This window comes from Trematomus bernacchii, unplaced genomic scaffold, assembly GCF_902827165.1.
Source record: "Trematomus bernacchii unplaced genomic scaffold, fTreBer1.1, whole genome shotgun sequence".
Lineage (NCBI taxonomy): Eukaryota > Metazoa > Chordata > Actinopteri > Perciformes > Nototheniidae > Trematomus > Trematomus bernacchii.
The window spans coordinates 115001-129045 of NW_022987563.1; the positions used below are offsets into that span (position 1 = coordinate 115001).

At 42.9% G+C, this 14045-nt stretch overlaps 1 protein-coding gene across 3 annotated transcripts in view; it reads left to right on the forward strand.

Annotated features, from left to right (window-relative positions):
* fgd1 (FYVE, RhoGEF and PH domain containing 1) overlaps positions 1–14045 on the forward strand; it is a 41046-nt gene that overhangs the window by 19385 nt on the left and 7616 nt on the right. For 2 of the 3 annotated variants that reach the window (XR_004555349.1, XM_034124163.1), the window contains exons 2-15: positions 1076–1381; positions 1793–1991; positions 3940–4726; positions 5761–5850; positions 7150–7298; positions 7402–7558; positions 8065–8203; positions 10006–10064; positions 10984–11130; positions 11372–11464; positions 11786–11865; positions 12408–12438; positions 12553–12654; positions 13072–13200. Coding sequence is in view for 2 of the 3 variants with exons in the window: in XM_034124163.1 (XP_033980054.1) it covers positions 1076–1381; positions 1793–1991; positions 3940–4726; positions 5761–5850; positions 7150–7298; positions 7402–7558; positions 8065–8203; positions 10006–10064; positions 10984–11130; positions 11372–11464; positions 11786–11865; positions 12408–12438; positions 12553–12654; positions 13072–13200 (2468 nt within the window). In the remaining variant the exon portion in view is untranslated. The remainder of the gene's footprint in view (positions 1–1075; positions 1382–1792; positions 1992–3939; positions 4727–5760; positions 5851–7149; positions 7299–7401; positions 7559–8064; positions 8204–10005; positions 10065–10983; positions 11131–11371; positions 11465–11785; positions 11866–12407; positions 12439–12552; positions 12655–13071; positions 13201–14045) is intronic. The other variant, XM_034124164.1, reaches the window with a different exon arrangement.

The following is a 14045-nucleotide window of genomic DNA, read 5'->3' on the forward strand; positions in this document are numbered from 1 at the left end:
GTGTGTTGTGTGTGTGTGTGTGTGTGTGTGTGTGTGTGTGTGTGTGTGTGTGTGTGGGGTGGGTGGGTGGGTGTGTGTGAACATCCGGTCTGTCTGTGTCTAACAACTTTATTTATAATACTGATTAGAGTAGAACTAAGGGAATGCCACAAAAAGTAATTTCTGTACATTTTCGTCCTCAATTTCTTTTTGAAATATTTCCTTGCGGTCAAAACTCCCCTAGTGGTCAAATATGTATCAAGTACTGCGTTCAGACCTTTGTTTTTACAATATTAAATATTCCTTTTATCAATGCTTATTTCTGTCCTGATTTGTGGAAGTGGATTTGTTTATGTTGAACCTTAAACATGGAGGACAAGGATATATTGTGTTATTTGATAAGAGAAACACTACTGTAGAGATGTGATTGGCTGTGATTTGTCGATCGACTGAATACAATAGCGAGTATTTTGATTTTCAATTCATGGTTGAGATCATTTTCAATGCAAACATGGCAGAAATGCAGTTTTCAGTCCCTCAAATATCTAGATGACTGGGTTTATATCAATTTAAAGTATTTATCTTAGAGTATCTGACTAAAGAAGAATATATTTAATAACATCATCTTGGGCTTACTGAGATGGACTATCTTTTTTACTATTTTCTAACATTTTGTGGACCAAACAATAAACATACATTCATAAAATAATAAGCAGATTATTAACATAATGGTTCACAGGTTCTAAATGTTTGCTTAACATAATTACTAAATACATTTGGATTGTGAAGTCAACATTTTGAGAAAGGAAGTCCGACATCTTGACTAACAGTAATTTCTTCCTTTTGGTTTCCGACTTTAGAAGTTCTCAGATTCATGTTTTTTTCCTTTTTCCTTTAACAACTCAACATGGACATTTCCTCAGGATTGCGATTAACTGCCTCAGTGATGAAAAAAAAGCAGCAATAATGGATATAATCATTTGCTGCAGGCCTAAATGTTTGTTTGTTTTGTCATCTTAATCAAAAGGCTTTTATTTTGGCGGTTTGTGGGCGTGGCCTTTATACCATGTGACTCATTATGGCTCCTCCCCCTCAGGTCCCTCCTCCTCCTCCAGTCCCAGTCTGCTGGCTAAAGGTCTCTCTCTGGAGACGTCCTGCGCTCCGTGCGGCCACCAGGGGGCGCTGGACGCCGACGCTCCCCAGCAGCTGAGCTCCGACCCGGGGCCCAGCTCCTTCTCCTCTGACCCCGCCTCCCTGGAGCGAGGGGCGGAGCTAACAGTGCGCCGCGGCTCCGCTAACGGGCTCCTGCTGGTCAATGACAGGGGGCCTCCGGAGCTACCAGCTACCACAATAACACCAACGAGCAAGAGCAGGCCGCCGCTGCCCGGACCCAAACCTCAGGGTAACAACCTCTATTGAAATTTAAATATTATAATAATAATAATCTTTATTTTGTATAGTACCTTTCATACAATAAGTGCAGTTATCACACAGAATAAAGTTACCAGTAAAAGACATAAATACAAACTAAAAATAGCATAGAGACATTTAGATTAAAGGAAATGATGAAATTGTGCATTAAAAGGAGGATAGTGCAAATTCAACACACAATCAGGTTAAAATACATCGTAATGCATTGAGAAAGTGCAGCAGAGAGCAGGAGTTTGCTTCCTAATATTGACGTTTTTTACCTTTTATTGCTACAACATTTTATTTTGATACTCAGATTATGTTAAAAATGTTTTACCGGTAACTAGTAAAGTAACCCTCCCAACCCTGGACACTAATTGAGCTGTTTTTCCGCCCTCCACAGTCCCCCCGAAGCCCCCCCACCTCCAGCAGCAGGCGGGGGTGTCGAGGCCCCGCCCCCGGGTCCCAGATAAGCCACTCCCCCCTCCCCCGCCCTGCAGGCCCCTCCCTGCAGACCCTCGGGGGGGCAGGTCTCCGCCCTGTCGCTCTGATGGCACCGACTCCCCCAACTGTGTCCTGTCACTCATCGAGAAGTTTGAGCGGTGAGTTCTGATTGGTTCTTAAAGGTCCCCTATTATACTCTTTTTCATCAATATATTATAGGTCTCAGATATATACAAAACATGTCTCTGAAGTGTTTGGCTCCAAACACCAAACAGATCATTGCAGCATCCCATAATCCACTCTGTTTCAGCCCTGTTTCAAAAGTGCTGATTCTGTGTCTGTAGCTTTAAATGCTAATGAGCTGCTGCTCCCCACGCCCCTCTGAGAGATAATTGGTTTAAAAAAACTCAATGGTGCTCTAGGAGGAGATTCAGGTGATAAGGTGTGTGGGGGGGGGGGGGTTACCTTGGTTGGTGATTGGCTAATGGTTACACAAGCTAAAACATCGTTATGACATCATAAAGTGTCCAAAATCTGATCAGCTCATTTTCAGACAGGTTTTTATATAAATGGATCAGGACAAAAAGAGAGAGAATCTTTTTCCTGAAACTTTCAGAGTCTCTTTACACAGAGGGGACACATGTTGATGTAGAAGAGACATGAAGAAGAGGGGACACATGTTGATGTAGAAGAGACATGAAGAAGAGGGGACACATGTTGATGTAGAAGAGACATGAAGAAGAGGGGACACGTGTTGATGTAGAAGAGACATGAAGAAGAGGGGACACATGTTGATGTAGAAGAGACATGAAGAAGAGGGGACACGTGTTGATGTAGAAGAGACATGAAGAAGAGGGGACACATGTTGATGTAGAAGAGACATGAAGAAGTGGGGACACATGTTGATGTAGAAGAGACATGAAGAAGAGGGGACACATGTTGATGTAGAAGAGACATGAAGAAGAGGGGACACGTGTTGATGTAGAAGAGACATGAAGAAGAGGGGACACATGTTGATGTAGAAGAGACATGAAGAAGAGGGGACACATGTTGATGTAGAAGAGACATGAAGAAGAGGGGACACGTGTTGATGTAGAAGAGACATGAAGAAGAGGGGACACATGTTGATGTAGAAGAGACATGAAGAAGAGGGGACACGTGTTGATGTAGAAGAGACATGAAGAAGAGGGGACACATGTTGATGTAGAAGAGACATGAAGAAGTGGGGACACATGTTGATGTAGAAGAGACATGAAGAAGAGGGGACACATGTTGATGTAGAAGAGACATGAAGAAGAGGGGACACGTGTTGATGTAGAAGAGACATGAAGAAGAGGGGACACATGTTGATGTAGAAGAGACATGAAGAAGAGGGGACACATGTTGATGTAGAAGAGACATGAAGAAGAGGGGACACGTGTTGATGTAGAAGAGACATGAAGAAGAGGGGACACATGTTGATGTAGAAGAGACATGAAGAAGAGGGGACACGTGTTGATGTAGAAGAGACATGAAGAAGAGGGGACACATGTTGATGTAGAAGAGACATGAAGAAGAGGGGACACATGTTGATGTAGAAGAGACATGAAGAAGAGGGGGACACATGTTGATGTAGAAGAGACATGAAGAAGAGGGGACACATGTTGATGTAGAAGAGACATGAAGAAGAGGGGACACATGTTGATGTAGAAGAGACATGAAGAAGAGGGGACACATGTTGATGTAGAAGAGACATTAAGAAGAGGGGACACATGTTGATGTAGAAGAGACATGAAGAAGTGGATTTTGCATAATAGGGAGTTTTTATAGATTTTTTGGGATTTCTTCTTAATGAAATTAACTCTTCTGTGTGTGTGTGTGTGTGTGTGTGTGTGTGTGTGTGTGTGTGTGTGTGTGTGTGTGTGTGTGTGTGTGTGTGTGTGTGTTGTGTGTGTGTGTGTGTGTGTGTGTGTGTGTGTGTGTGTGTGTGTGTGTGTGTGTGTGTGTGTGTGTGTGTGTGTGTGTGTGTGTGTGTGTGTGTGTGTGTGTGTGTGTGTGTGTGTGTGTGTGTGTGTGTGTGTGTGTGTGTGTGTGTGTGTGTGTGTGTGTGTGTGTGTGTGTGTGTAGTGAGCAGATAATCGTGGTTCCTGACATCACCGGGGGGGCTCTGTGTCCCCGCCTGCCGGACACCTCCTCCTCCTCTTCCTCACGTCCTTCATCACCACCGTCCTCCTCACCTGCGGCCCCTCCCCCACCTGAAAAGGAACCGCCCTCTGAGGTCAAAGGTCACGATGACATCACACTGGGGGGAGAGGCTGAAGAAGAGGAGGAGGAGGGAGACGCCGACCTGCACGATGAAGACGACGATGACGACGATGAAGAGTTGGCGGCGGCGTGTCGTGAGGACGTCCATCAGAAGCGTCTCTCCATGGAGTCGGGTTACAGCGCCTCGGAGAAACACCTGGAGGACGACGTGGTTGCCGTGGAGATGAGGGAGCAACAGCCGGCTCAGCTCGACCAATCAGAGCTCCCCTCAGAGCGCTTGTCCCTCCCCTCCTCACAGACAGAGGGAAAACTGGCCAATCGGGACAGCGGCATCGACAGCATCAGTTCGCCGTCGCACAGCGAAGAGCTCTGTTTCGCTGGAGTGGACGATGGGGGCGTGGCCTATCCCTGTAGCCCCGCCCTCTTGCCCCGCCTCTCAAGCTCCTCCTCTTACGCGGGGGAGGGGGAGGAGGGGGAGGCGAGGGGCGGAGCCAGGAGGAGGCGGGACTTCTCTGAGGAGGGAGACAGCGACCTGGAGGAGGAGGAGGAGGGCGAGCTGACTCTGGTGCTGCCCCCCCCCAAAACAGACAGACAGGACTCTGTGGAGGTGAGACAGGAAGTGAGACCAGACCTTTTGTTCACCAAACAAGTACGTGTTGAGACTACAGATCCACCAACAAGTGTCCGAAATATAATGTGACATTTCACTCAGAATCACAATCAGATTCATTCCAATGCAGTTTTACACTTACAAGGAATTTGCTTTAGGGTCTAATGGCGCATAGACAAAAAAAAGTTGTCAAAAATAAGCACAATATTTCAAATACTCTAATTTCTTCGCAGAGATACAGTAAATGGAAATAGTTCATGATGTCCAGAAAGAATAATTGCTTGTTTTTTTTTACTATTAGAAAAACAAGCCAAGTGCCATGTAGTCCAATTATTATTATAACATATATGTGTGTTATAGACCAGTGATTCTCAAATGGGGGTACGCGGACCCCTAGGGGTACGTTGGGGTACTGCGGGGGGTACGTGAGATTAAAAATAAATAAAAAGATTAATTAAAAAAATACCATGCATGATTACATAAATAATCTTAGTACAATAAGTTAAATAGAAAACACAATTTTATATAAAATATTCCTATAACCACTAAGGGGGTCCTCATATAAACGTGTCAAATTTGTGTATTGTAGTTAATAGTTTTTCATAATATATCATTTTGTTCATTTTGTTTGGTCATTGGTTACTTCAATTGAAAAACTCCTTGGAAAAATCAGTTTTAATTTGTTTTCGTGCATATAGATGAAAATATCCTTAGTTTGTTTAACTGTGAAGGAGTTAATAAATCAAACACTGATGGAACATCACTATATTGTAATTATTTATATAGGCTTTTTCTATCAAAAATGTCCGGGGTCGGTCAGGGGGTACTTGGCTGAGAAAATGTTTCAAAGGGGGTACATTACTGAACAATGATATAGACAAGGCAGACATCTGTAAGAATAATTCTTCCAACACTCAGAAAGCATTCTAGATGAACAAATAGCACTTCATAGCAAGTTACATTTTGAATGCTTGACTTTTACTTCTGAATAATCCACACATTCTGGCAGTTTTCCCGTTGTTCCTGCAGATGTTTCACTTCTCCCTCTCTCTTGTCTCTCTCTCGTTGTGCAGCTGTCGGTCCAGCAGAGGGTCTTTAACATCGCCAACGAGCTGCTGCACACAGAGATCGGCTACGTCTCCAAACTCCACCTCCTGGACCAGGTGAGTTCACGGACTGTGTTCACATGCTCTCTGGCATCCTGTCTATCTGTGCATGTTAATATCTGATGGTTTAACTTTAGAGAAATGTGGATACTTAGCTGCTACTTACCACACCACCACGTCACTTGTAACTCTGCTTTCGGAGGTGTGTGACGCAGTGGGTTGTGCGTTGGTGTTGGGATCAGGGGGGTCACAGGTTCAAACCCCACTGCAGTCAGCATGTCGTTGTGTCCCTGAGACACTTCACCCCAAATTGCTCCTGTAGGGATTGCCCACAGTATTGAGTATGTAAGTCGCTTTGGATAAAAGCGTCTAACAAGTGACATGTGATGTAATGTAATGCTTTCGGGAACTATATTTGATTAACAAAACGTTTGGCGATAGAATAAAAAGACAGGGCCAGAAACAGCCACGGTTGGAGCTTTGACCATGCTTATCGTACTTAAAATCGATGAGGGAAAGAAATGCTATAGCTCTTACATATGGCTAATCTTGGGGTTTGATTCTGTCAGATATTATGGGTTCTCCTGTCTTTGACATTTTAGATACTTATATTGCTTAAAATTGTATATAGTCTTGTCTGGCATTTATTTGCACCTGTTTCACTTTTTTGATTCATACATTTATTTCGAACAAGTAAAATAAATAATTACAAAACAAAACAAATGTTGCAGTGCATAGTCATGTAAGATAAATCAAAACAAAAAATTACATTTACAACAACAACAACAACAACAACATTAGCAACATAAACAGTGCCACATCTAGTGTTCGAAAAGGAGTGAGAAGAAGTATAACTTATTTAATATCACCCCCTTGTCCCTAAATGATTTATTTATAATCTATAATCTGCAATAATTATCATTATTATTCATTATTATTGTTATTATTATTATTAATCTGCTTTACCTGTTGATTGACATATATACATACACACATACACTGATATACATATATGCACACATACATATACACACCTACATACTCACACATATACACATACACATAGTCAAACACCTTCCCCACCTTCCCCTGTACCTCGAGAAAATAATTTGAACTGGTTATTGTCTGGACATCGCTTGAGCTCCACATTCACTTAAAATGTTAAACTTTTTTAGTTTTGAAGTGTTGTCTCATGTGAGAAGGTTGTCTGTGTAATCAAATGTGATGATTATGGTTTATTTTGAACAATTTCCTTATTGATTTACAGAACAATTAGTTCAATGTGATACAAAATGACATTGATAAAAGGTTTGGGCCATATTGACTGACGGAGTTGACTCCTGTCGCCTCCTGCAGGTCTTCTGTGCTCGTCTCCTGGAGGAGGCGCGCTCTCGCTCCTCCTTCCCCTGCGACGTGGTTCAGGGAATCTTCTCCAACATCTGCTCCATCTACTGCTTCCACCAGCAGTTCCTCCTGCCGGCGCTGCAGAAACGCATGGAGGAGTGGTGAGGACCCTCTTCTCCTCCTCCTCCTCCTCCTCCTCCTCCTCCTCCTCCTCCTCCTCCTCCTCCTCCTCCTCCTCACCTCCTCTCCCCTGTGTGTCTGCAGGGAATCGAACCCTCGTATCGGGGACATCCTTCAGAAGCTGGCTCCCTTCCTGAAGATGTACGGAGAGTACGTGAAGAACTTTGACCGAGCCATGGAGCTGGTGAACATCTGGATGGAGAGATCAGCGCAGTTCAAGGCCATCGTGCAGGAGATCCAGGTGTGTGTGTGTGTGCGTGTGTGTGTTGATGTGTGTGTGAGTGGAGGTGTGTGTGTTGTGCAGAGGGAGGAGCGAATAAACATATGTTAAGTTAATAACTGGGCTGAAATTTGGTTATGTTACATTTGCTCCCCTTGGAAGACACATACATATTTAAAAATATGGGCATTATACTACAATATAAAGCAATGGATGTAAATAATAATATGCTGAAAATGGGATCAATGGTGTTAAAGAGTGTTAAAATGCAAAATGTTCATTTCATTTACATTTTTATTGGGCAAAAATGGTATGAAGTAAGATTATAGGTTGATCATGATTTTAAAGTTTAATAACAACTATTTGCTGATAAAATACTGGACGGATCCAGTGAGTAACACACGGCTAAGGGGATTTAATGAGGTGTGTGTGTGTGTGTTGATGTGTGTGTGGGCTGTGTGTGTTAACCTGTGTGTGTTGATGTGTGTGTGGGCTGTGTGTGTTAACCTGTGTGTGTGTGTGTGCAGAGGGAGGAGCGCTGTGGGAACCTGACTCTGCAGCATCACATGTTGGAGCCGGTCCAGAGGATCCCTCGCTACGAGCTGCTGCTCAAAGACTATATGCACCGCCTGCCGGAGGACGCCCCAGACCACCGGGACGCCCAGAGTACGTACAACACACACACACACACACTAACCAAGTCTTCACCCTAAAATTAATGATTCCCCCATGGGGACCTCCATTATGTCCCCATAAGGGAGGCGAGTCCCCACACGTGACTGTGTAAACAGATTTAGGTCCCCACAAGGATGGTAATGCTAGGACACACACACACACACACATACCATGTATACATCACTTCAGGGGACATTACATTGACTTACATGCATTTCCTGGAGACTTATCCTAACCTTAACCATAACCAACACATGCCTAACCCTAAAGGCCGCTACACACCCACCTGAGACCAAAGAACGCGTACCGAAGGCGTCCCGACTTTTACGTCAGCTTCGTCGCCTGCGTCGGCTGCGTCGGCTACGTCGCCCGCTACGCAGCCCGCTACGCAGCCCGCCTACGAACACACCGCAAATACTTCAGTCGACGAGTGGCAATAACTGTCCTTACCAGCAGGCAGCGGTAGTGTGAACAGCCAATCAGAGTGATTGCTTGGGCCGACTTTCTCTGACCTCCCTAATGATTCCCTCATGGGTACCTCCATTTTGTCCCCATAAGGCAGGCGAGTCCCCACACGTGACTGTGTAAACAGATTTAGGTCCCCACAAGTATAGTAATGCTAGGCCACACACACACACACACACACACACACACACACACACACACACACACACACACACACACACACACACACACACACACACACACACACACACACGCACACACGTTGATGTCCTTTTACCATCAAATTAGAGATACAGGGTCCTACGATTAAACATGTTCAACCACCAGTCAATTTTAAAATGAAATACAGAGTTTAGTCCCAAATCAAACGCTTGTTAAAGGCTGTTGTACACATCGTCTTCAGTGATTTTAATAGTACGTTAAAAGTGTGTTGACTTGCTTCCTGTCTTGAAATGTGTCCTTTTTGAAGTTGCAAATGGAGATGATTTTAGAACATTCAAGCGTTGATCTGACAATAAAGTACCGTCATATCTTATCAACAAGGACGCTTCTTATGTTCTGTGCAAACGTTAAGAGCTTTTTATAAACACTACACATTTTACATTTGACAGATAAATATTTTCATTTAACGAATACTGAGTTAATATCTGGGGTGAAAAATGTGTTACGTTACATTTGGAAGACATAAGAAGTACGTATTTAAAAATATAGTAAATAATAATACACTGAAAAAGGGAAGTATTGGTTAAGAGCGTTCAAATGCAAAAATTACAATTAATTTACATTTTTATTGGGCAGAAATGGTTTGAAATAAGAACATGTTGATATAGTTGATCATGATTTTTTAGGTTTAATAACAACTATTTGCTGATAAAATACTGGACGGATCCAGTGACTAAGAGACGGGATCATAATACAACTGTCTCTTTTCTGCGAGCTTTTTCAGAGTTCAGGCGTTTTTTTCTCATGAGGTTGTTTTTGCCTTTCTGCCGACGCACCTAATTTCTGAGTATGTGCTATAAAGGAGAGCAAATTGGCCATAACTGCAACCACTAATGCTCATGAATCCACACATTCATCCACACACACACACACACACACTTCTTCACACACCTCCATGCCAGATTTCAGCATCCTGGGGGTGAAAACTGTGACCGCCAAAGGGAGGGGAAATTCTTGTGGACCGACTGACAGAGCGAGCTAACACATGTAAAAAATATCCGAGAGCTGCACAGCTTCATCCAGGAATGTGTAAAAGTTAACAGAATAAAGTATAAAGTGTGTGTGTTTATGTCACTGATGTGAGCATGTGAACTTTCTTTTCTCAGAGTCTCTGGAGCTGATCGCCACCGCAGCAGAACACTCCAACGCCGCCATCAGGAAGATGGTGAGAGACACACACACACACACACACACACACACACACACACACACACACACACACACACACACACACACACACACACACACACACACACACACACACACACACACATAGTTTGTCATTATCTCGACCTCATCTTTAATTAAACTCTGATTACACTCATTAACTGTCAACTCACAGCTGCTGCTCCTTCATGTGGGTTTCACTCCGTCACATTTCTCATCACCAACTTCTCCTCTGGATCAGAGCTAAAGGCAGAGTGTTTTGAGGTGTGGTTCTATGGGGTTCTTCACCAAGTCAGTGTAATACTACCTGCAGTAGATGCAGTTTGGAGCAAAAGACAGGAGTACCAGCAGGAAGCTTTATACAATGTTTTGCTAACGGGATCTGAAGCCGTTTTCTACGCAGTTATACAGTCATTTGACCTCACAAAACATTGGAGTCACTCGTGTACTGCTGCTTTGATCCATTAGTTAGTTATTTTGTGACTTTTAAAAGGTTAGTTTACGTCAACAACAAGGCAGCACTAAACTCCTGTCAGATAAAAACGTTTTTTTTCAATGGAGTTTAGTGGTTTTGAAAAGAGCGTAGATAACGTCTGACAGCAAAGTAAAGTGGTGGAAATATTGTGTACATTTCAAATAAATATATTGATGTTTTGGTTATATTTCCACAGCAGTGCACTGTTTAGTTTTCTCCTGTGCACACTGACTGTGGCAGCTTTTGCTCAACAATGGGTTAAAAACTTGGAAAACTGAACCATCCATTTTCCTCCATATTCTTTTTATTTCTTTCTTCTTTGCTGCAAATGATCATACAAACAACTCGGGTTGCTTGCTTTCATCATTGATTTTTACAATGGACAAACTGAAAATAGTCAGCCTCACATATCACCTCATACCTGGTTCTGTTTCTGCCTCAGGAGCGGATGAGGAAGCTGCTGAAGGTGTACGAGCTGCTGGGAGGAGAAGAAGACATCGTTAACCCGACTAACGAGCTCATCAAAGAAGGACACATCCTCAAACTGTCCAACAAGAACGGCACCACGCAGGACCGATACCTCATCCTGGTACTTCCTATTTTACTAAACGCATCTTAGTGTTATTGCTATTCGACCAGACACTGATCTTAATATCATTTCTTACACATTTTACATTTATACTCGTGCGTATTTTTCTCAGGATTGTTTTGCAATATCTGAACAAAACTTTCCTTCAGTATAAGAAAAAGTTCTGTATTTTATTTTCTACTATCTTCTACTCTACCTGTACTTTAATACTATATTATTTGACTGTCTTGTCTCTGTGCAGTTTAACGACAGGTTGCTGTACTGCGTCCCGAAGCTGCGTCTGATTGGTCAGAAGTACGGCGTCCGTGCTCGCATCGATGTGGACGGGATGGAGGTGAGACACATCTTTAAGTTGATCGAACTCAGTGGAGCTCTGACGATAAACCTGAAGCTGATTTAACCTGTCTGTCTCTCTGTCTCTCTCTCTCTGTCTCTGTCTCTCTCTGTCTCTCTCTCTGTCTCTCTCTCTGTCTCTCTGTCTGTCTCTCTCTGTCTCTCTCTGTCTGTCTCTCTCTCTCTCTCTCTGTCTGTCTCTGTCTCTCTCTCTGTCTCTCTGTCTCTCTCTCTGTCTCTCTGTCTCTCTCTCTGTCTCTCTCTTTGTCTCTCTCTCTGTCTCTGTCTCTCTTTCTGTCTGTCTCTCTCTCTCTCTGTCCAGCTGAAAGAGACCAGCAGCGCTGCAGTACCTCGGACGTTCCTGGTTTCTGGAAAACAAAGATCTCTGGAGCTGCAGGCCAGGTACACACACACACACACACACACACACACACACACACACACGCACACGCACACGCACACACACGCACGCACACGCACGCACACGCACACACACAAAGAAAACTGAGAGAAAAGGCAGAACATTTCAAAACATCTGAGGTGACTGAGGTGGAAAAGGTGTATCAATAAAAGCAAAATGTGACAAACCAATGGAAACAGATTCCCAAATAAGTTATGATGTACATGAAGCATGTGACTTCAAATAAAAATACACAGATCTGATGTAATATTCCTCACATTTATACATAAAACTAACACAAATGTCTGGTTTCAATGCAGTTTTCAGAATAGTTTTTCCCCATTTCAGGTTAGAGTAGCATCTTTTAATTACGTCACCTTGTTGGTCCCTCTTCTTCTGCGATGTTATTGGCGCCACCTACTGTTTATCAAGTAATGATCGCATAGTGGCAGTGGATGGAAACAAGCCAATTCTGCCAATCATTTTCCAAACTGCTTTTAGAGTTTGCAATATTCTGACAGCTTCTCTGTTTGTGTGTCTGCAGGACGGAGGAGGAGAAGAAAGACTGGATTCAGGTAAACACGTGAACTTCCTCTCAGCCTGTTGTCCGTGAAATATTGCCTGATCAAATGTTTCAAATTAAAAGCATCACAGAGACTTTTATTGTGAAACTTCTCCTCTGTGATCAGGCCATCCAGGCGACCATCCAGAGACACGAGCAGACGATGGAGAGCTTCAGACATCTCAACTGTTCTCTACGAGACGACGAGTCCACGCCGCCTCACTCCCCGGTAACACGCTCACTGACAAAACTACTGAATACTCAAAATAATAAAAACACATCTGACTTGGCTTTTTAATTAATCAATCACTTTGGCTCAGTTAATGGATACGGCATACATTTCCGAAAGTGTGATTTTCCTTTTAATTTAAAAAAAGTTGAAACTCAGCTCCTTGTAATATGTATATAATTGTGTGGACAAAATACAAACACAACCTTAAGGATACAAATTTCCACATTTAATCTCTTATAAACACAATTTTCGATCCAAAAACCTTTACAGCAAAACATCATGCATCCTATTATATCTAGAGCTATGATGTACGAATTTTTAAAATCAAACAGATGTTCAGAGTATCTTCACCTGCAGCAGGTAAATCAGTCAGGGTTGATTGTATTAAACTGACCTGAGATCTGTCCTCCTCAGAGCTGTGTGGAGCTGGGGAAGCGGGCTCCGACCCCCATCAGAGAGAAGGAGGTGACTCTGTGTATGAAATGTCAGGAGCCGTTCAACTCCATCACCAAGAGACGGCACCACTGCAAGGCCTGCGGACACGTGAGTCTACATCTGTTCAAATCTGTAATCTTTTCACAAATATTTACATTTTTTATAATTAATGACTGCACTGCAGAGCCTGCGGACACTTACATTATTCAATATTTACACATGTGTTAAGAGAACTGATAATTCATGAATATTTACATTTGTGTTAATTAACAACAACACTTTGAAGCCTGCGGACACGAAGGCTATTCAATATTTACATTTGTAATATAATCTGTTTTTATTAATAACGGCACTGCAGAGCCGACTGAGACGTACATTTACATTTGTGTTATAATCACAAATAATTCATTAATATTTACATCTGTAATAATGATTAACAATACTGACCGCGGACATGTATGTTATCCAATATTTATATTATAGGTCTACAATCACAAATAATTAGTACTAGTTATTTCACTGCAGTAAATGATCTGAACACTCCTGGACATTTGAGGAATTTTAAAGGGGCCCTATTATGCTTTGGGGGTTTTCCCTTACATCTTGTGTGTTGTATGGGTTTATGTGCATGTAAATGGTCTGCAAAGGCTAAAATGACCAAATTCAGATTTCTCTCCCCCCCACACCCTAACCCTGAAACGCCTCCATCGAACTCCTTTCTTTATTTCCAAGACACACTATGCACTCGTAATTATATTGGCTAGCGCTCCAACACATTGTACGTGATAGGCTAAGGGGCGGGACATCTCTAAGAGGTTGACCAATCACAACAGAGCCAGCCAGCTAACCAATCAGAGCAGACTGGTCTCTGGTTTCAGACAGAGGGTGAAAAGAGGTGCTGCAGCACAGGCAGTATGAGAAAAATAAAGAGCTTTTTGAACATTAAAGCATGG